The sequence below is a fragment of the Erpetoichthys calabaricus genome, chromosome 2 (genome assembly GCF_900747795.2).
Source record: "Erpetoichthys calabaricus chromosome 2, fErpCal1.3, whole genome shotgun sequence".
Classification (NCBI taxonomy): domain Eukaryota; kingdom Metazoa; phylum Chordata; class Cladistia; order Polypteriformes; family Polypteridae; genus Erpetoichthys; species Erpetoichthys calabaricus.
Window position 1 is genome coordinate 209171566 of NC_041395.2, and position 24007 is coordinate 209195572.

A 24007-nucleotide genomic window follows, 5' to 3' on the forward strand; every position below is an offset into this window, starting at 1 on the left:
AAAGACACAGTTGTCCAAAAGGGGTGGGTCTGAGGATATGACTGTAGGTGAATGAAAAGATGGAACTCTGGAGAGGGCAACATACAATTGTCCGTGACTCAAAACTGGAGGACCGCCATTGCGCCTCCACCTCCCAGAGCGAGGGACGGGGCTGGACGGCGCTCAGGCGCGGAGAGGGGAAGGACGCCCATTCCGCCCCAGCCCCCCCGCCATTCTAGTCTGCTGATTTCTTAGTCATCGTTCAGTACGCACTGCCTGCTCATGTGCTCGCCCCCAACTCCTCACCTGAGTCGCTTTCGTCTGTGTACAGTCCACATGCACCTGTGAGTTACGTTGACTTACCATTGTTCTTTGCGGTTCCGGCTGCTTTTCTATATATAATCCACCAAGTCACCCGACCATGGTAGTACCGATGTGGGGTGTGTACAAAGGGCAGGGACTTAATCAGTGCGAGCGTATAACCCACACTTACTGGGAATTCCTCGTTCGTGGGGAACAATTGCAAGCCCCGGTCTCCATCACGAATGGGGTTCAACGGCTTAGCCATGCCTTTCGCCGTCGGGTAGACACACGCTGATCCATTCAGTGTAGCGCGCGTACAGCACCGGACATCTAAGGGCATCACAGACCTGTTATTGCTCAATCTCACGTGGCTGAAAGCCACTTGTCCCTCTAAGAAGTTGGACGCCGACTGCTCTTTTGCCGCGTAACTATTTAGCAGGAGGGAGTCTCGTTCGTTATCGGAATTAACCAGACAAATCGCTCCACCAACTAAGAACGGCCACCCACAGAATCAAGAAAGAACTATCAATCTGTCAATCCTCTCCGTGTCCTGGCCAGGTGAGGTTTCCTGTGTTGAGTCAAATTAAGTGAAAGGCTCCACACCTGGTGGTGCCCTTCCGTCAATTTAAGTTTCATCTTTGCAACCATACTCCCCCCGGAACCCAAAGACTTTGGTTATCCGGTTGGCTGCCCGGCGGGTCATGGGGATAACACTGCCGGCTCGCCAGTCGGCATCGTTTATGGTCGGAACTACGATGGATTGTGATCGTCTTCGAAACTCCGATTTTCGTTCTTGATTAATGAAAACATTCTTGGCAAATGCTTTCGCTCTTGCTCGAATTGTTGGTGGGCGGGGCTCTGTCATGCGTATCCCGTGTTTGTCTTGCGTGCCCTGTCGGCTGCTTAGTGAATTATATATATATATATATATATATATATATATATATATATATATATATATATATATATATAGATTGTAATAGAAGATCCCTTTCTTTATTTGTAATATAGCTAAACAGTGTAAGAGACTGTCAGTACTTGCACTTGTAAGGAGAGGCCTGGGCAGCAGGGTAGGGCACAGTATCAGGATTTTGCACCCCACCCCCCATGCTTTGTACAGTACTAGTCAAAAGTTTTAGAACACCTCATTCTTTCCAGTTTGTCTTTAAATGTAATTAGCGACAACCCTATGAATGTCCTAAAATGTTGAAATGGTAAGCAACAAACTGCCAGAGGTGTAAATTTAAAGTTTTAGGATAGCAAAAACTGAAATTTCAGAATATTACAAATGGGCCTTCCTCAGGAACAACTAATTGGTTACAACCTACAGATGTTCTGCAGCAATTAACATATGTTAAGCCCTGCAAATTGAAGCAAACAATTTGTATAGGTGTCCTAACCTCTGTTGATTAGTTAAAAACCCTCTGTCTTAAAGCAGTGTTGGAACAGTATGTGCTACTACACCATTTGAAGTACTACTTGGACAATATTACACTGTAGAAAGCTGAAAATTACAGTGACAATGGCAATTAATAAATTAAATGAGACTGAACATTATTACCTTTTAGTAGTGTAGAGAAATTGGGGGGGGGGGGGAGAATCAGTGTGCACGAGTAGGGTTGGGTGGTATGACCAAAATTCTATATCACGGTATTTTTCAAAATTATACCGGTTTCACGGTATTGGACGGTATTTTTTTTTTCCATGCATGAGTGGATGTTAACCACATTTTCCACTGCAATTACTGCAGTAGACTAGCTAAAAATAACCTATTTCACTGTCGTGAGAATTGTACATTGTACAAAAATTTTTTAATGTGCACACAAGTATTAATACAGGTTTGCATGGCCCCATAAAGTGATAGTTTTCAAGGGGCTGGCACTAATGAAGAGAAGGAATCACATTGCATGACAGTTGCAGTCAAAATTGAGAACCATTTTATTGAACAAATTTTGCAAACAACTTAAACTATAATTTCGACAACATATTTTCAACCATCCAAAGAGGCATTTAGACTTAGTAAAATATTCAGAGGTGCTTGTCAAAAGTTGTATTGCACTGAACATGTCTTAGAAAAGGAATAAAGAGTAAATATTTTTTGTAAACCAACTACACTTCCTGTTAATGTCAACAATCTCTGTCCACTGACACGTTAGCTATATAGATTGTAATGGTGTTGGTAATCTTGATCAACCGCTTGCTTTTTTTGTTGAATGCAGTCCTACAGTGTCCTCTAGCTTTTTCAGTTTTACCTGAGGATGTGGAGGGTGCCAATCTTAGTTCCATACATTCATGGTACTCCAAAGCATCTTTGCGGCTATGGTGGTGCAGCAAATTGCTCGTGTTACCGCCACCGGCAACAACTTTAGCTCGACAGCATTTGCAGTAAATAGTTGTTTGGTCCACATCCGACCTTTTAAAACCAAAATCTCCAGACAACAGACGCGGCTCCTTTTTTCGGCAAAAGTTCTTCTGTGTCGTCATGTTCAACTTTATTGTCTGCTACAGCTTCAGCTTCGGAATGTTCTGTCAAATTTCACCACTCAATACCTCCACTAACGCATGTACTCCGTTGCATGCGTGTTTAGTGTAGCAGTGAAAAAAGTCCCCCCCTTAAACAGTTTCCCGCTGTGCCATATTCCGAACGTTGTTTAGGCTATTTAAACCGGTATTGCAGTAGAAGAAAAATCCATATCATAACAAAAATAAAAAACGGTTTTCGGTGTGAACCGGTATTCCTCCCAGCACTATCCACGAGTATAGTGTCCTACACAATCCAAAGACAAGTTTCTCAGGGTCTCCAGTTTGCATGATAGGCAACTCAACATAACGGCTTCAAGCACAGCTTAACAGTGATTTGAATAAAGCAAGTCTCAGTTTCTACTGTGAGGAGGAGACTTTGTGATGCAGGTTTGACGGGGCAAGTGGCAGTAAGAAAGCCATTCCTTAAAGGACAAAATAAAATATCAATGCTTGCCTGGGCCATGAAATACCGGCTGTGGACTACTGCAGAGTGGAAGAAAGTCTTATGGACCAATAAATCAAAATTTGAAATCTTCAGTTCATCATGCAAGGTGTTTGTACACCGTCAAGTTGGTGAAAGAATGGTTCCTCGGTGTGTAACACCAACTGTCAAACATGGAGGAGGATTTGTCTGGGGGTTCTTTTTGTTGGAGACGGAGTTGGTGACATTCTGGCATTCTGAATCACAAGGGTTAATGCAACATTTTGCAGCACCACACAGTACCTTATGGTCTGCGTTTACTAGGCCAGGGGTTCATCCTACAGCAAGACGATTACCCAAAACGTACCTCCAGACTATGTCAGAACTAGACATTAAACTGCATGCATAAAAAAGTGAGGTGTTCTAAAACTTTTGACTGGTAGTTATAATGAAGCAGCCAAATGTTCTGTATAGGGCATAGTCAGAGTCGGCTTCTTAGTGACAGACAGAGGGAGGGACTCCATATATATTTGAAATAGAATGTTTTTGTGACTAGAAATGTTCATGGGATGGCATCAGTCACTGTGATGCTTGACCTTGAAAGGCAAAGCAGGTAGAAGAGAATAGATGTGCTGCTATGGAAACCTTTATGGAATCTCAGAGTGCTTCTCCTGATCTTGGCTACTGTTTTCAGAACAATGCAGCATTAAAAAAAACCATCACCAAGATGCCAAACCTTGGTTTCCTGCTCTTTGTGCAAAAGAATGTAGTTACCTGCATGGATAACAGAAATGTCTGTCACTGCCATTCTCCTCCTTTTCTTTGACATAACTTGTAAAAATTTCACTATGGTTTCAGACTCTTGCAGATGTATCCCAGTCTTTTAGGCATCGATGTTTAGCAAAGAGAGTGACCATGATTTATTTATGTTTAGTAGCCTTGATGGACAAACTTATGCATTAGCTATCAATCAAAAATGTGGATCTGTGTGCAACCAGAAACCCAATTGCAAAATTATCAGAGTTAACACACTGGATTAGAAATTAACTATCTCCCTGCTCTGTCTGCATCAGCTCCTTCTGTCCTTACCAGACTGCCTATTGCCTAGGATTCGCCCCAAACAAGGACTTGAGCACCCATTCACACCAAGAGGAATCCTAGTGATGGACCATAGCACCAGTGAGAGTTGAAGCTCCCTTCTAGTAGCCTTTCCGCTGATGGCATTAAGTTACACAATAGTATCAAACTACACTCACCCTCTCACTGGGAAACTTTGAAGTTTGGCCACTTAATGCATCTGATAATACAGGCTTGTAAACTACATAAAATTGCATCCATTTAACCAGCTAACAGACAAGATATTCTAAAAAAGAATTTAAAACCCCAGATGAATGTTTCCTTGGGTAATTCTTCGGATGAGATTTGAATGGGCAAAATAGAATTTTTAAGCCTGTGGTCTATTTATAAGAGAAAGGTGTTCATTTATTGTTCTACATCTGTACATACATGCAGGACATACCTGTATATCCATCTTCTCTAACCATTGCCTTATGAATAAATTCTATTGTTACTTGTTTTAATGAACAATAATAATTAAAATTATGTGTGGGTAATTTAACTTTTACTACCTACCCATGTAGCCCTTGCGGTACAGTGGCGCAGTGGTAGTGCTGCTTCCTCGCAGTAAGGAGACCTGGGTTCACTTCCCGGGTCCTCCCTGCATGGAGTTTGCATGTTCTCCCCGTGTCTGCGTGGGTTTCCTCCGGATACTCCGGTTTCCTCCCACAGTCCAAAGACATGCAGGTTAGGTGCATTGGCGATTCTAAATTGTCCCTAGTGTGTGCTTGGTGTGTGTGTGTGCGTGCCCTGCGGTGGGCTGGCACCAAGCCTGGGGTTTGTTTCCTGCCTTGTGCCCTGTGTTGGCTGGGATTGGCTCCAGCAGACCCCCATGACCCTGTAGTTAGGATATAACGGGTTGGATAATGGATGGATGTAGCCCTTGACCACCGGCTCTAATGGCAAGTCCCTTTATGACTGTTTCTGATGAAATTCTCTTTGACGTAACTGGATCTATCAAAAGACTCATTTATGCATTGTTCTTTATCTGTCCTTTCCATGGAGATCAATTTGTAATGTGTAACCCTATCAGGATCAAAATCTACAGAACTGGAGTTGATACAGAAATGGAGACACCATTTAATAGCTGAACCTCCAATCCAGGAAAAGCATGGCCATGGAACAATGTACCACCATTTTGTCTCTGCACAGATTTTGTATGGGTTAAGGGAGATGCCAATCCTGTGTACATCTGGACTTGAACCCTATGGCGATCTGTGGAATGTGCTACAAGAGTAGAGCACTCCAGTGCCATTCCATTTTCTGTTTTTATTTGTAGCATGAGAGATGTTTGCATATTTGCCATTAAGTCATTCAAGTTCAACATGGGCTTTGGACCTCGCCAAGTGTGCACCTAAACATCTTACCTTCATGATATTCCTAGACAAGATATCAAAGCATAGTCGAGACTTGCAGAATGTTCCGATTGAGGAACTAAGAGTTGCACTTGTGCTGTTTACAGATTATGCTGTTCTCATGAGACTCTGATTTCTGGAACACACTGGAGGGATTTACTGATGAGTAGGTTGTGACTGGGAAGAGAATTAACTTATCCAGATCTGACAATGTGGCCATCTCCCAGGAAAGATTTGTTTGCTCCCTGCTTTTAAAGGGTGAGCAGCAATCACAAGTGGAGAAGTACAAATGCCTCTAGGCCTCATTCATGAGTGAGTGTAGAAGCGACAGTGAGGCTGACCAAAGAATTTGTGCAGTGTCTGCAGTTTGACAAATGTTTACTAGACCTTGGTAGTGAAGCTTTCAATTTTCAAGACAGTCTACTTTCCCATTAGAAATTACAGTACAGTCCTCGGCTCAGGGTAGTGACAAAGAATAAAATCACAAGTATGAGCACTCAGAATGCTTCATGTACAAAGGTTGCTAGGCTCATTCCCCATGGGAGAATGAAGAGCACATCAAAATGGTAGGACCTTGAAGAAGAACCTTATTATTAAGAGTAGCTAGCTGAGTTGATCTGGACATGTGTTAAAGATGAGGGTTGGGGTTGGGGAATATTACATGCGGCGCAGTCAGGGCCATCTCGGGAAGTGAGCTGTGTCCTCGGGTGGGCTTTAAGGGTATTTGATGTCAATAAATGATTCTTGTGCGGTGTAGTAACAGCAGGGAGTACCCTGAAGTGATGAAGTAGCTGCCTAACTGGCCTGTGCAGTTGTTCCTAATGATGTTGGTACCTTTAGGTGTCCCACTCAAATTTGAGATCACCACCTATGGCCTTTTTATTTTATTTATTTATTTTTATTTATTTATTTATTTATTTATTCAGGTTTTTACAACTGATCTTTCAAACAGCCCTTTAACTGCTATGTTTGCTTCCTGCCATTTGTTTTCTCCCTTTTCTCTTTTCTTGCACCCACTGTAGTAATTTATTCTGTTCTCTGCTTGTGCTTACTATTTTTCCACCAAGTAACTTTTTTTCAAGCTATTTCGGTAATAACTTCTAGCTTGCAACCAATGACATTGTTCGTGCAGGATGTGCTTGCTTCCAGTTTTAAATACATCTGCACTCCTACTAATTTTAGTTTTTATTTTGATTAAATATGAGTTTTAAATAATTAAAATTAATTTTAAATAAACCCGTGTGTGTGTATAAAAGCAAGGTATTGTGGATTTGATCAATTTTTACTTTAGCATATATCTTTCATGAAACAATTTCTCATTTTCAACATTTGATATGTTGTCTTGGTTCTCTTTTTAATTAAATATGGATGTAAATTATTTGCAGATTATCACATTGTTTTTATTTACATTTTACACTGAACCTCAATTTTTTTGGAGACAAGATTGTACAACATTGAATTACAATGAATTTAATTTGGCTTTTTTTGACAATGGCCAACAAAAAGACTCTAGTGTGTCAAAGTGAAAAGAGGTTTATGCAAAGTCGTCTACATTAATTAGATATATAAAACACAAAATAATTGATTGTGTAATAATTCACATTCTTCAAGTAAGTTTTAAGTTAGTGTACCTTTGTCGGCCATGACAGTGTTGAGCCAGTGTACGCTGGTCTCTCTCTCTCTCTCTCTCTCTCTCTCTCTCTCTCTCTCTGTGTCTGTCTGTCAGTTTTGCATATCTGGACACTGCAATTGTGTCCCATTGTTTTTTTTTTTGTTTTTTTTTTGCAAAACTCCTGAAGCTCTGTCCAGTTACATGAGGGTCATGAGTGTGAAGACTTTTTTTCAAATCCATCTACAATTTCTCACTTAGATTGATATCTGGACTCTGAGTCACCCACCACAGGACATAAACATTGTTGTTTTTTAAGCTATTCCTATGAATCCTTGGCTTTATGCTTGGGCTTGTTGTCCTGCTGAAAAGTAAATCTTCCCTGAAGGTGTAGATTTTTTGCAGACTTTATCAGTTTTTCCTCCTGGATTCCCCTGTATATTTCTGCATTCATTTTACCCTCTACCCTTGCAAGCCTTCCAGGGCCTGTTGCAGTGAAGCATCCCTCCAGCATGATGCTGCCACCGCCATGCTTCACAGTGGCAATCTTCAGTATGTTTTTGATAATGTGCAGTGTTTCTCTTATGTCAAAACATGTTTAGTCTGATGGTCAAAAAGCTCAATTTTGGTCTCTTCAGATTATAAAACCTTCTTACAGCTGATCTCCGTGCCTTCTGCAAACTCTAACTAAGATGCCATGTGTGTGGTGTGGATGTTTTTTTGCCACATAAAGGTACAATGGGTCAAGCAAAAAAGCAACAGTTGTTGTATACACACTCGCCAATGTAGATTGTAACTCCTTCAGAGTTATCATAGGTCTCTTGGTGTCGTCCTTAACTAATCTTCATTTTACACAATCATTGAGTTTATATGGATCACTTGTTCTAGGCAGATTTACAGCTGTGCCATATTCTTTCCTTTTCTTGATGACTGATTTAACTGGACTCCAAAGGATATTCAGTGACTTGGATTCTTTCTTGTATCAAGCTACTGATTTGTGCTTTTCAATCACCTTTTCACAGAGGAGTTTTGGAGTGGTTTTTTTTTTTTTTTTTTTTTTTTTTTTTTGTCTTCATTGTGTAGGCTAGACTACAATACTGACATAGAGGTGAATTTATACTAAAATCAATTCATCAAATCAACTTGACTACAGATAAATTAACTATGTAACTTATAAAACCAGCCAGCTGCACCAGTGATGACTTAGGAGCATCTTTTTAAAGGGGGTGAATCTTTATGCAGTTATTGTTTTATATTTGTTCTTCAGTGTTGATGTCTAGAGGCTTGGGTTCATCTCCTGGCTTAGTCATTTTTGCGGAATCCCTGCGTCCATTTGGATTTCTTCCAAACATGTGCTGCTACAGTCCAAAGAAATGTGTAGTAGGCTTTCCTGCAACGCTGGAATGGCCAAGTATGGTTTTAGGAATGAGAGTGCCTTGCAATAGAGTGGCATCAAATCCAGGGCTGATTCCTTCCTTAAGCCTGAACATACAGTAGATGAACAAGAAATAAAATTATTTTACATAGCATATTAGCAGGATATCACTAAGTTTTGAATGGATCAAGAAAAGTTTTAAGGGTGGATTTATAGGGGAGATAATTGTAGTGTGTGTTTGAATAAAACAAAATTTGAGTGGTACGCTGATTAAAACATACTGTAGAGCCCCACCCCCAGCTATCCTGATTAGGTCAAGGACCAGTGACCTCCTTTTTGTCCTGTTGATACTTTTCTCTACAGTTGCCCACATGACCTTGAAAAGAACAGAATTTAATAATAATAAATACTCTATTATAGGCCATATTTAGACCATTCATTTAATTACTGCATATACATAGATTAACTGAAGAAGGTTTAATCTTGTTTTGTTTCAAACTATTTTTCCCTTTATTTTATTCGTACTGCATTTTCAGTATTTTTGCATTGTTTACTGAACTGTTTTTATAATTTTTTTACAAAATATAGATCACATATGTTTTTACAGTAATTTGCTTGAGAACCGTTAAGTGTCTGATTCTTGAGCATCATATATATTTTTGCTTTTGCTAAATGTTTAGTGTGGCTTTTGGTACCAATGATGTCACAGAGCACATCTTAACAAGAGGATTTCACAAGTGAAAGCCAATATTGGTATAAATCAATGTACAGATTTATTATTTACAATTAATGTGATATTTTCCTTGGAAAAGGCTTTGAAGTAGAGCTTACTGCACAATGAAAATGACAAAATACATCAAAAAAAGAACAGGCAGGAGTACAAATGCTTTTAAGCAAGTTTAGTGAGAAATGTACAGCAAGTTCACCCAGGCTGAATTCATGAGTTGAGGAGTCTCCTTGGAACACCAGATATCATAAATTGCTATATATCAATTACTTTACATACCTTTTTATATACTTTTCTACAAAATCTCTAACCAAGTCAATGAATTATGGTAACCGTTGTAGACGTCTGAAACTCGCCACTCAGCAGAACTTCAAATTAGCCATACATAAAAAGTTGGCCCACATGACTCCCTGATCTAGACTCCCCATGCCATTATATGTGTTACTGTCATATGGATTCTCTGAGTTCGCTGATTAGTTTCATTATTATTTTCAGTAGAGGTAAGTTGCAGACATGCTGATTGTGTCTTTAAAGTGTCTTACCCATTGTCTTATACTCTTAGCACCCATACACGTTTTTTCCCTATGCACGTAGAATCATGCACTAGTGCTCATAGCAGAGCTTTCTTACTTCACCTAAATTCAGTCATCACACTTGTTGAAACAAAACGTGTTTGTGAGTCATTTTCCTGCAGTAAACTGTGAAAAAGAACTATAAGTAATATGAGGTCATTTTTCATTCAGGCATGAGATGAGATAGATTTTATTATATACTAGCAAATTACCCACGCTTCACAGCGGAGAAGTAGTGTGTTAGAGGTTATGTAACCATATATATACATAAACATATATACATATATATATATACACATCCACATATACATATATATATATAAAAATGGAATGGGTGGGTCGTCGGGTGGGCCTTTTTTTCATTCCGTCGTTTTTTCGACGTTTTGAAAATGTAGAATGATGATTTTATTTGATTTTTTTGTTTTTATTTGATCGTGTCTATGTAGCCGCCGTCGTAATAAAGTATCGCTAAAATCGTCATTTATCGTAATTTATTTTTGACGTATAACGTCGCCGTCGTCGAGGTCAGTGATACCACTGCAAAAAATCTGCTTACGGTTGAAAGACATGCCCTACTCACTGGACAGTTAAAAACACCAATCAAACTAACGATGACATCAAGTATTACCCAATCAAAAGTAGGAAAGGAGGCATCTTCATAAAATGCGTGTGGGATGATTTGCATGAGACGCTGCTTTAAAAAAAAAATGATAAAAAAAATACGGGATAAATCCCCTCCAGTATTGATTCAAAACGGGACGCGCAATTTCATTCTCAAACGCGGCACGATTCCGTATTTTAAAGGACGGGTGACAACCCTACAGTGCCAGGTAACCACCCATACAATCACATTGTGATTCAGACTAGGAATGCAATGAATGTAATTACCCCGATCTACATACAAGGCGAAAGTCTTGCAACATTCAAAGATGATGGTTTGGGATAAGTACACCATACAACATAAAAGAGCTTATGAAGCCTTGAACCGAAAAAAGCAACATCTCAGAGATCGTAAAAAAAAAAAAAAGGAGCTAATGTCGTTTTACTCGCTGTAGATTTTAGTCAAACATAACCAGTTATTTCACGAGGGAGACCAGCACATCAACTCAACGCGTGTTTAAAATCCATGCTTCTCCCACGCTCGGTTATATGTCGCGTGTTCTCGGGTAGGTGCACCAAAAAATGTATACATTTAAGCATGTAATGGGCAAACAAAAAATGAGGTATACCCGAAGGCACAGCAGTAGTACTTAATGTAACTTTACTTCTTAAATGTTAATGTTTTACTGTTTAATAATTTATACGCTTCTTATATGTTGTTCAAATTCTTTTATCAAAATACCACTGACAGCGCAATGCACGATAACATCGAGTGAATACACCATACGCATCCGCCCACGGCTGCCCTGCTGTGCGCAGATAGGACTTGATTGTACAATAAAATAAAATAAAGATAAAAAGACTAAAACAATCATCACCCATAAAGCGGATAGTAGACGTGACGTACTATATGTGTACCACATTTCAAGTGTATAGGTGCAACGGTTTGCGAGCTACAGGTCATTTAAAATCCTGGACAGACACACAAATTGCCACGGTAGCAAATTACAGAAGAAGATTTTACTGTTTAATAATTTATATTTATATGAAATGTGCTTCTTATATATTACTTCATATTCTCATATGATAATGATGTTAATGTTTATATTGATTTCTGTGTTATTAAAACTGCATGTATGTGTGTATATGTGTGTATATATATATATATATATATATATATAATATACTAGCAAAATACCCGCGCTTCGCAGCGGAGAAGTAGTGTGTTAAAGAGGTTATGAAAAAAAAAAGGAAACATTTTAAAAATAACGTAACATGATTGTCAATGAAAGCCCGTTTCACTCAGTAAGTCTTATGTGTGTGTTTATGTATGTGTGTGTATATATATGTACATGTGTATATGTAGATATGTATATATATATGTATATAAATGTTTGTGTGTGTGTATATTATATATATATATATATATATATATATATATATATAATATATATATAAAAGACAGCAACAGTTATAACAATGACAACACAATTACATTGACAATCATGTTACGTTATTTTTAAAATGTTTCCTTTTTTTTTCATAACCTCTTTAACACACTACTTCTCCGCTGCGAAGCGCGGGTATTTTGCTATATATATATACGAGCTGTATATACCCGGCGTTGCCCGGGGCAGAAGTAACCTAATCGGTCAAACACTTACATATATACCAAAGTAAACCTAATCGGTCAAACAGTTACATATATAAAAAAAGCGAACCTAATCGGATAAACAGCTTCATATATACAGAAGCGAACCTAATCGGACAAACAGCTAATCTATATACATAAGCAAACCTAATTGGTCAAACAGTTCCATAAATACAAAAGCAAACCTAATCGATGAAACAGCTTCATATATACAGAAGCGAACCTAATTGGTCAAACAGTTATGCATGTGCAGAATAATTTTACAAAGATTATGCGTGTTAACAATCATTAAAAAGAAAAGATTGAGGAACTCTTCTTCTATATGTGATGAAGCTGGATGAAGCTGACTTGACGAAGACGTAGGTGGCATAGATTGGTTTTTCTAAAACAGAAGAAAAAAATGAGTATCTATTATTATTTTAAATTAGAATGAAAATGAGAACCTTGATTAGAGATAGATTATCCGTATTAAAATATGTGCATGAATAAACTTTTGCTAACTCTCTAGCAAAAGTTTTTTCATACAAATTGGCATGGGATGGCTTTGTGAAAAAGTAAAAATTAGATAAAAATAAATTGAGAATGCGTACTTCGATTTGACTGAGATTATCTGTAATGATGAAAAAAAAGTTTAGTATGTTTTTTTTTCCATACGGGAAGGATGTAAAACCTTACATAGGCACCCTTCAGCCCGTACTGAAGGGTACTGTCAGATTCTTACTGACTAAAAAACACCCTTTTTATTCCACAGCTACCCCAAAAACCACTATTAGGCATTACTTTGGGGTGGCAGTAGTTTAGTTATGAAACAGCTGGGTCCTGAAAAAAATCTGTCTTATTAGTGGCTTCATCACATATAGAAGAACAGTTCCTCAATCTTTTCTTTTTAATGATTGTTAACACGCATAATGTTTGTAAAATCATTCTGCACATTCATAACTGTTTGACCAATTAGGTTCGCTTCTGTATATATGAAGCTGTTTAACCGATTAGGTTTACTTTGGTATATATGTAAGTGTTTGACCGATTAGGTTACTTCTGCCCCGGGCAACGCCGGGTATATACAGCTCGTATAATATATATATATATATATATATATATATATATATATATATATATATATATATATATATATAGATATAGATATAGATATAGATATAGATAGATAGATAGATAGATATATAGATATATATAGATATATATAGATATATATATAGATATATAGATATATAGATATATATATAGACATACATATATACAGTGGAACCCCGGTTTACGAGTAATTTGGTTTACGAGCCGCGATCCAAGCAAAATTTCTGCCCGGTTTACGAGGCCTGCCCGTTTTACGAGCTGAGCTCCGATATGTCACCGCTAGTTTCCGCTTCGCCTTTCTTACCCGGAAACCTCTACCCCTTCTACCCAGAGCCGTTTCAAAGGCTTATCCCAACCATTCCTTTACTGTCCTACGTACTACTACTGTACAGTACTTGTACCCAGAATCCTCTTTTACCCACAATTCTCTGGTATCACAGCATCTCTTCCTTCTCACGTGTTACCGCGCGCTGGAAAGACGTATCGCTCTTCTTATCGTAGTACATCCACGTTTCTTGAACTTTTTTGTGTATGTTTCATACATATTGGGCATTAACCATGTCTTCAAAGAAGGTAGGAAGTGGAAAGGACAGCAGCAAGAAGAAAAGGATGCTGTCAGTCGAGTTGAAGCAGGAAATTATAGAAAAGCATGAGAGAGGTGTGCGTGTGATGGAACTCGCCAAAATTTACGACCGCAGTACGTCCACGATATGCACAATACTAAAGCAAAAGGAGACCATAAAGAGTGTAAAAGTAGCAAAAGGCATGACCGTAATTACACAGCAAAGGTCAGCTATCCACGAAGAAATGGAAAACCTGCTGTTATTGTGGATAAAAGAGAAAGAGTTGGTAGGAGATATGCTTACTGAAACAGTCATAAGTGAGAAAGCTCGCATCATTTACAATGACCTGAAGCAGAAAGAACCATCCACATCTACGGATGTAGTAGAACCAGAATTCAAGGCTAGTCATGGATGGTTCAACAGATTTAAGAAGCGATCAGGCATTCACTCTGTCGTAAGACATGGCGAGGCAGCAAATGCAGACCAGAAGGCAGCTGGCAAGTTCATCACACGTTTCGCGCAGCTCATCAAGGCAGAATGTTACATCCCCCAGCAAGTTTTTAATTGCGACGAGACGGGGCTTTTTTGGAAGAAAATGCCCCGTAGGACGTACATCACAGCAGAGGAGACGAAGATGCCAGGACATAAGCCGATGAAGGACCGCCTCACCCTTGCATTGTGTGCAAATTCTAGCGGTGACTTTAAAGTGAAGCCACTGCTAGTCTATCATTCAGAGAATCTTCGAGCCTTTAAGACTCACAGGATTCTTAAAGAAAAACTGCACGTGATGTGGCGCGCCAATCCAAAGGCATGGGTTACGCGGCAGTTCTTCATCGACTGGGTAAATCTCTGCTTTGGACCTGCGGTGAAGAAGTATCTTCAAGAAAACAAACTGCCTCTGCAAGCGTTACTCGTCCTCGACAATGCTCCAGCCCACCCGCCCGGTCTCCAAGACAACATCCAGGAAGAATATCAATTCATAAAAGTCCTCTACCTCCCACCCAACACAACTTCATCCTGCAACCAATGGATCAGCAGGTCATTTCTTATTTCAAAAAGCTCTACACAAAGCATCTGTTCAAACGATGCTTCGATATGACAGAAAATACGGAGCTAACACTCCAAGAGTTCTGGAAAGAACATTACAACATCGTGCAATGCCTACGCATGATTGACCTGGCGTGGAAAGAAGTGACCAGAAGAACACTGAATTCTGCATGGAAGAAGTTATGGCCTGATGCGGTGGCAGCGAGGGACTTTGAGGGATTTGGTCTTGATACCGAGACCAACGTGCCTGACGTAGATCCAGTGCATGAAATCGTGTCCCTCGGCAAGTCGATGGGTCTGCAGGTTGACGAGGGTGATATCAACGAGCTTGTCGAGGAACATGAGGAGGAACTCTCAACACAGGAGTTGCTTGAGCTGCAGGACATGCAACGTACGGAGGCTCTGCAAGAGATCAGCGGTAGTGAGGAGGAGGTCGAGACAGAGGAAATTTCGACAAGTGAAATTAAAGAAGTGCTGGGAATGTGGGAGAAGGTTACAAGTTTCATTGAAAAGAAACATCCAGAAAAAGTTGCAACTAGTCGTTCTGCAGCAAATTATGATGACACCTGCTTGGCTCACTTTCGTAAGCTTTTAAAAGCAGGCAAAAGCAAACGTCGTTGTATAGGTATCTTTATACTAAAACTGAAACTGCTATAAGTGAAGGTGCCGAAAGTGCAGCCAAAAAGGCAAAAACAGATGATTAGCATAAAAAAAAAATCATACGTACGTAATGTTAAGTGTTAGGCTAAGTTTAAAGTTAAGAAAGTTTATTTTTTTACAATTCATGTACGTACGTACGTACAGTTAAAGTGCAGTTTTAGTTTTTTTTGATGTGAAGGTGCCGAAAATGCAGCCAGTCCTCTAATCCTCCCTCCCTCCTTCCTTCCTCAGCCGCTCTCCGTTAACTGCAATCGTCTGCCGCCAAGGTAAGGTTACATTTTCTTAAGTTGGTTTATCTTTTATTTAACTATATTTACTAATACAGTATTTTGATGTTTGTTTCTTATTTAAAAACATGTTTTTTTCCATTATTTATGATATTTTGGGGACTTTTTGGGAGGGCTGGAACGGATTAATCTCATTTCCATTATTTTAAATGGGGAATTTAAAATACTGTACTGTATATATACATATCTACTTATTGGCTCCTGTATTTAGGATATAGCGGGTTGGATAATGGATGGATGGACATTTGTATGCATAGTCCTATTTGCCCGTTTTCGTTTTTTTTCTTTCTTCAGTAATATTTCAGTAAACCTGGAGCTTGTCAGTTCAAATCCTGGTACTGACACCACTGTGTGACCCTGAGGAAGTCACTTCACCTGCCTGTGCTGCAAAAAACAAAAGTAATGTAACAAATTGTACCTCAGATGTTGCAAGTTGCTGGAATAAAGGCATAAGTAAAATAGATAAATATGTATTATACATATAGGAACTATTCATTTATTTTCAGTTAAGTCATCTGCAGCAAACCTTTATAAATGAGGGTTTCTCCTTTTTAGATAGTGCAAACTGTTTCTTCTTCATTGGGTTTTCTCTTGGAGAGCTTTTTTCATTTCATTGAAAATTAAAGCAGCAACTGCCAAAATATGTAGCTTTCTTATTAATTTTTCAACATTGTGTAAAATAAATTTATAAAGTAACATAAAAGGTTTAAATACTGGTTATCCTTTTACACTAAAATATTACTAAAGAGATACAAAAAAAGTAAAATGCATATGTTCTTTTTCTTTAAGGAGATTAAATATTACTGAAGAAAGAAAAAAAAAAAACTAAAACAGCCAAATGGGGCTATGCATACGAACTTAAAAGGTTTAAATAAAACAGAAATATATATTTTATTTTTACTTGCTTAATTTGTGGAGGGTGTATCCTGTAGCAAAGCCCTAACTTTTTTCATGAAAGCCCGTTTCAGTCAATAAGTCTTAAAAAAAGGTGTAAAGATATTGACAATAAGCTAAGCAAACCCAGCAAGACATGGAATCGTTTAAATCAAGTATCATTACATCTTCCTTTCTTAAAGAGAAGTAAGGCAGTACTTATAAGCTTACATATTATATATAATTATATATATATATAGACATACATACCTATCTATCTATATAATATATTTATATTTATATATATATATATATATATATATCCGAAGCCGTGCAAGCACACTCTTGAGAATGCAACGTATAGTTGTACAGGAGAAAAGCAATCTTGCTCAAATCAATGGCAACCTTTTGTAGGTCTATGAACTTAATTTAAACTTTAGGTTTACACGGTGCTTTCTTTCCGAAATACCTGCACTCATGAATATGTCTGTATGTGTCAGTCGGTCAAATCCACGCGCTTCGCACCGGCGAAGTACTGCTTTTAAATTTTTATTAAGAAGAAAAGAGAACCTTTTTAAATTGAGGGAAAATATACTAATAACAGTTTGTTAAGGATCTGTTTTTTTGTGAAGCTGCCTTCACTCGAGTGATCACTTCGAGCTGACTTGCTGGCCAACTATAAGCGTTACCTGGTAGGTAACCACCCATACAATCAGATTGTGAATCAGACTACGAATGCTGTGAATGTAATTACCCCGATCTACATGTTGTCAAATAAACGAACCACACGCCGTGGCGCAATTTTAGGGGCTTCGCCTGTAGCGCTGACGTCCGAGGTTCGATTCCCGTAAGGGAGTGAAGTGAGTGGCTGGTTACCTACCACGGTAACGCTTATGGTTGGCCAGCAAGTGAGGTAACATCAGCCACGGTGCCTTCAGTTGTGAGAAGCAGATCATAGCATGGTTGAAAATTGTTTACTGTCAAATAATGCAAAGAGTACGCGACACGTCTTTCCCCCTTATTCTTGGCTCATCAGGCGTACACACTCACTGCACTCGCTTACGGTAATCGAACCTCGGACGTCAGCGCTAGAGGGGCTTTGCAGCGGTGAAGTATTGCTTTTAAATTTTAATTAAGAAGAAAAGAAAACCTTTTTAAATTAAGTCTTAAAAAGAGCTGTACAGATATTGACAATAAGCTACGCAAACCCACCAAGAAATGCAATCGTTTAAATCAAGGCGCGAGTCGAAAAAACACCATCCCATAATATTAGTTAACGATTAACACATTTCTATATGTATTGTAAGCATACAATACAACTGATAATATGTTGCGCTTATTTATCTGGTGTACCGACATTTTTGCGCGTTTAACGTCTGAAATCTAACGTGGTTTGTGCCCTTCAGAATGAAAACAGTTTGCATTTACCTTTTTAATAAAAGGCGAGCTTTTAAGCCTGAGAAATCACCCCGTAAATGCACACGTTTAATTGCACATGTGTTAATATGTATGCTTACACAGTATTAAAAGACACTCAACAATGTCATTTACCTTCGTTCCCGCGTTTGACTCGTGCTGTAAATCTCTTCCTTGTTTTTAGTTCACGTGATTACGTAGGAGGCGTGATGACGCGATACGTGACTCCGCCTCCTCCATTAGAGTATATGGACAAAAAACAGGTTCCAGTTATGACCATTACGCGTAGAATTTCGAAATGAAACCTGCCTAACTTTTGTAAGTAAGCTGTAAGGAATGAGCCTGCCAAATTTCAGCCTTCCACCTACACGGGAAGTTGGAGAATTAGTGATGAGTCAGTCAGTCAGTCAGTGAGTCAGTGAGAGCTTTGCCTTTTATTAATTAGTATAGATATATAAATATATATAAAATAGCGTATGTATGTACACAGTGACTGTTAAAAGTATTCACCTACTTTGAATTTTTCACATTTTCTGTTATACAAAATTCAGTCACAGTGGATTTTTATTTATAGTTTTTAAATTATTTATTTTTACACTAATCAACAGAAAAAACTCTCTTTTTAATGCCAAAGTGAGAATAAATCTGTGAAAAGTGGTCTACATTAATTAGAAACATAAACAAAATATTCACCTGCATTTCACCCCTTTTATGACATATCTAAATCACTGGTTCAGCAAATTGGTTTTTAAAAGTCACAGAATTAGTTTAAATGTAGATCGCTTTTGCATACTAAAGGGGTTTGAATTGATTGTAATAGAAGTGCATCGGTATGTGGAAGGTCTAACTTGTGGGGTGTCAGTATTGTGGCCTAACCTACCAATGAAGACAAAAGAACACTACAAGCAACTCGTGAAAAGGTGATTAAAATGGATACAATTAGACAAATTTAAACAATGAGAAATGGAAAGTATATGGCACAGCTGTAAATCTGTATAGATCAGACCATTCACAAAAAGGCAGTTATTGTGCAAAAAGATTAGTGAGGGAGCCCACCAAAAGACTTTTACTAGTCACAGCTTTATGGAGAGTGGAAAAACAAAACCACTGTTAAAAAAAAAAAAAAAAAAAGTAATTCTCACAAAGTCTGCCATTTGCCATATGGGGGACTCTGAAGAGAGCCAGAAGAAGGTTCTTTGGTCTAATAAGATCAAAATTGAGCATTTAGGCTATTAGAAAAAACACCATGTTATTTGTTATCCAAATACTACACATGATCAAAAACATACCATCCCCATCGTGAAGTATGGTGGTGATAGCATCATGCTGTAGAAATGCTTCTCTGCAGCAGATTCCGGAAGGTTTGTGAGGGTGGAAGGTAAATACAGCTGCTGAATACTGCAAAATACAGGGAAATTGAGGAGGAAAGCATGATGCAGTCTGCAAGTAACTTTCATTTAGGGAGAGGATTTGGTTTTCAGTAAGACAGCAACACCAAGCAAAAAGCCACAGTTACACAGAACTAGCTTAAAAACAACAATGTTAATTGAATTGAATTCCTTTTTTGTCAATGTACATAGTACAATGAGATTCAATGTGAAACTCCTCCATTAAATAATAATCCTATAAAACGATAAAAATATAACAATAAAAATGTACAATATACATACACAAATGGTTCATAAAGTGGTTCAGATTATGGAATTTTATAGTTGTAGTGCAAGTTTGGTTGAGAGCATGTGCGGATTACAACGTGTTGCCACACCCACCACATGATAAACCATGAGTTGGGACCCGAGTGCAGTCGTGCAACAGGTGCCACCTCAGCACCACACAGGAACAGTGTGAGGTGTGGTGTGTGTTTGTTTTAAAAAAAAAAAAAAAGTGGCTGGAGTTCCAATCCTTGCAAGCTGGGGGACCTGCTTGCAGGGCTGGATGCAGGTTCATGTCATACCCTGGGCGAAGCAATTGCAGGCTAAGGGACTTGGTCACTTCTGGCATTTACAGGATTTGAACTGGCAACCTTCTGATTCCCGGCGCAGATCCCTAGCCTCGGAGCCACCAGTTTACAGTGAGAATTATAATCATAAATGGTTCTACCAGGGGCACTTGATGCACTGATTGAGCACATTTATAGCTCTTGGGACGAAACTCTCTGAGCCTCTAGGTTCATGTATGAAAGACTCTCTGTAGCGTTTACCAGTTGGGAGAAGTTCGGATAGATTGTAGCATGGGTGAGTGGGATCCATATAGATGCTAGTGGCTTTCCTGAGGCAGTGTGTGCTATAAATGTCCTCCAGGGCTGGAAGCTGCACCCTGACAATCCTCTGCACTCTCAGCACAACCTACTATAGAGCTTTCCAATCAGCTTCAGCAGCAGAGATACCACACACAAATAAATGGGTTAAAGCATTCTCTGTGGTGCAATGTTAGTAGGTCAGCAACACCTGTTGAGAAAGGCCAGCTTTTTTCAGCATTTTTGGGCTTGGGGGGGGTTGGACAACCATTGTTGTGCCGCCTTCTATGGTGCCATGGTGTCAGAGGTCCATGAAGGGTCCCTGGAGATATATATAACACCTGGAACTTGAAGCTTGATATACGCTTCACCCTGTCCCCATTGATGAAGACTGAAGCATAATCCTCATCACATATCTTCAGAAATCGAAGATGAGCTCCTTAGTCTGTGTTGAGGGACAGGTTGTTGTATAAGAGCAATATGTAAAATAGGTGTGAATACTGTACTTTATATTTGGAAACTGGTTAAAACCCACATCAACAGCTTTGAGAGCAATGTATGAACCAACCCAAGACAGGATGCATACAGGACATGCCTCTGATTTATTATTATGCCAGCCACTTTATTAGGTTCACCTGTTCGATCATGTGGCAGCAACTCAATGTATTATTGCATGTAGACATTGTCAAGATGACCTGCTGAAGTTCAAACAGAGTATCCGAATGGGGAAGAAAGGTGATTTAAGTGACTTTGAACATGGCATGGCTGAATGTACCAGACAGGGCTGATCTGAGTATTTCAGAAACTGCTAGGATTTTCATGCACAACCATCTCTAGGGTTCACAGAGAATGGTCCAAAAAAAGGAAAAATATCCAGTGAGCGGCAGTTATCTGGGCAAAAATGTCTTAAGGTCCGAGGAGAATGGCCGGACTGGTTCAACCTGATAGAAAGGCAACAGTAACTGAAATTAATGAGTCATTACAATCGACGTATACAGAAGAGCATCTCTGAATGCACAACACATTGAACCTTGAAGCTGAAGGGCTACAGCAGCAAGTGACCATACAGGGTGCCACTCCTGTTAGCTGACAACAGGCAACTGAGCCTATAATTCACACAGGGTCGCCAAAATAGGACAAGAGAAGATTGGAAAAAATGTTGCCTAGTCAGATGAGTCTCTATTTTTATTTCTGCTGCAACATTTGGATGGTAGATTCAGAATTTGGCATCAACAACATGAAAGCATGGATCCATCCTGCTTTGTATCAACAGTTCAGGTTGGTGGTGTAATAGTGTGGGAGATATTTTCTTGGCACACTTTGGGCCCTTTAGTACCTGTTGAGCATCAATTAAATGCTACAGCCTACCTGAGTATTGTTGTGACCATTTCCATCTCTTTATGACTGCAGTGCACCCATCTTCTGATGGCGACTTCCAGCAGAATCACATGGCATGTCACAGAACTCAGATCCTCGCAAACTGGTTCTACAACATAACTGAGTTCATTATACTCAAATGACCTCCACAGTCATCAGATCTCAATCCAATAGAGCACCTTTTGGACATAGTAGAATGGGAGATTCACATTATTGATGTGCAGCCGACAAACCTGTAGCATCTGCGTGCTATCATGTCAATATGGACCAAAATCCCTTAGGAATGTTTCTGGCACCTTGTTGAATCTATTTCACGAAAAATTATGGCAGTTCTGAAGGCAAAAGGGGATCCAACTCAATACTAGCAAGATGTACCTAATAAGGTGGTGTAGCATAATTTGAATGTGTGTGCGTGATATTATAATTGTAAAAGGGAATATTTACCCTTTTAACAGAGAAACTGTGCAACTGTCTCGGATCTTTTACATTGACCTCCTACTCTGCTAACAGATTTCCCTCCAAATGTAAAGACAGTGTTTTCTGTGGCACATCACTCAGCCCAAACTAAAAATCTTATGCAGTGTTTATTCCCTATAAACACTGCGCATAGTTTCATAATTCATCCATTTGAGACTCTCCTTCATTTGTGTGATTAAATAATAAAGTTTCTAAACCGTCTGCTATGGGTAGGTTGCTTGCTAAGTCAAGTTTGCAAAGTTATTAATAGAAATGAAGGTCCTCGACTGGTGATGGGAGAGGGCTGTAATTATTAACAAGGCTTAGCAGATAATCTGCCAGGTTGTTAACCTCTGCATATCCCAAGTGGATGGGCTGGAGGCAGACAGTAGTGCGAGCAGAAAAGTGAGAGAGAAAAGAGAAGTGAAAAAAGCTACCCTTCATGACTGATTTCATTTTTGAAGCTTCAGAAGGACTTCCAAAGCACAATGGGAGGTTAGTCTTCCACACAGTTTGAGGAACTATGGTTTCCAGTTATATTTAAATTTTAAATGATGGATTGTGGCAGAGAATAAATCTCATGTATTAGATAAAACCATTTGTTTGTGTGGGGAGTGGATTTGATTACTTTATTTGCCTTTAAATTTGTATTACTAAAGTGAAGTTGTCAAACTAGTGAATACATTTCCTGATCATCATGAGAATGTTGGTTTGCATATTATAGCAATGGCACAAAGTAGCATCTGTGACAAATTCATTTGTTTCTTTTGTTTTTGGTGGCACAGTCTTGTTGCATCATAGATGCAGCATCCTGGATATCTCATTTTGGGTTCTTAATTGATCCCAGTGTTAGATTATAGGTTTTTTTTTTTTGGTTTTTTTTTTGGTGACTCTAAACTGGCAAGTGTGCATAAATGGGCCTTTTGATGGACAGTCCTGATTTACTGCTTTTTACCCTGAACCCTGACTTGGATTAAGTAGGTTTGAGAATGCACAGTATGTATGCATATATGCATAGATTTTTCTTCTCTGCTGAGCCTTTATGACAATACTAATACTTGCTGATCATAGGCTGGAAAAATTCCTTTCATATTTCTTAGATTTTTACCAGCTCTCATTGTCATGTTTTATTAACTTTTTATGATGTTTCCCTAGTTTGGAAAAAGTACATTTAGAAAATGGTTATATGGATGGATAAATGGAAAAGGACTCCAGGTTTTTGTCACACCAAATGTTTTATGGTGCAGATTTATAGAGTTTAACAATCTTCAACGTTCAGTAAAATCATTTGTGAACCATGAAAGAGTGACCTACATTTTTCCATTTTCTTAGAACTTCTAGTAGTGCAGCTGTGTGAAGGTTGACCACATGTAAAATGGAGTTCTGGTTGGTATACAATGGGGGCAGCTCTATTATGTCGGATATATTTACATTCTTCTTACACTTAGTCTTATGTTTGTTTGGATAATGCAAGGTAGCACAGTAGTTAATTCTTCTGCATCACCACTTCATGAACCCAAGTTCAGCTGCCAGTTGTAGGTGTATCCTGTTTGCTTAGTCTCTCTAGGCATTCAGGTCCCCTGCCATAAATCAGAAGTGTCTACCTTAGGTTAATTAGTGACTTTAAATTGGCTCTGTATTGGTAAGTGTGGGTGTTTCCTGAAATGGCATCTTACCAAGGTGGTGGGTTCTTGATGTATGCCCAGATGCTGTCAATATAGCCTGTTCTTTTTGGCCCTGTAATGAAGAATTATGTTCAGAAATTAGAA

The 24007-nt window shown here is 38.8% G+C and overlaps 1 protein-coding gene across 3 annotated transcripts in view; it reads left to right on the top strand.

Annotated features, from left to right (window-relative positions):
- The window catches only part of LOC114646758 (pyruvate kinase PKM-like), a 79210-nt gene that overhangs the window by 9698 nt on the left and 45505 nt on the right, over positions 1–24007 (top strand). Inside the window, exon 1 of one of the 3 annotated variants that reach the window (XM_051923077.1) lies at positions 15838–15859. The exons of 1 other annotated variant lie outside the window; for it this stretch is intronic. Coding sequence is in view for 1 of the 2 variants with exons in the window: in XM_028795089.2 (XP_028650922.1) it covers positions 22727–22733 (7 nt within the window). In the remaining variant the exon portion in view is untranslated. Of the gene's footprint in view, positions 1–15837; positions 15860–22575; positions 22734–24007 lie in introns of those variants that run through there. One more of the 3 variants, XM_028795089.2, reaches the window with a different exon arrangement.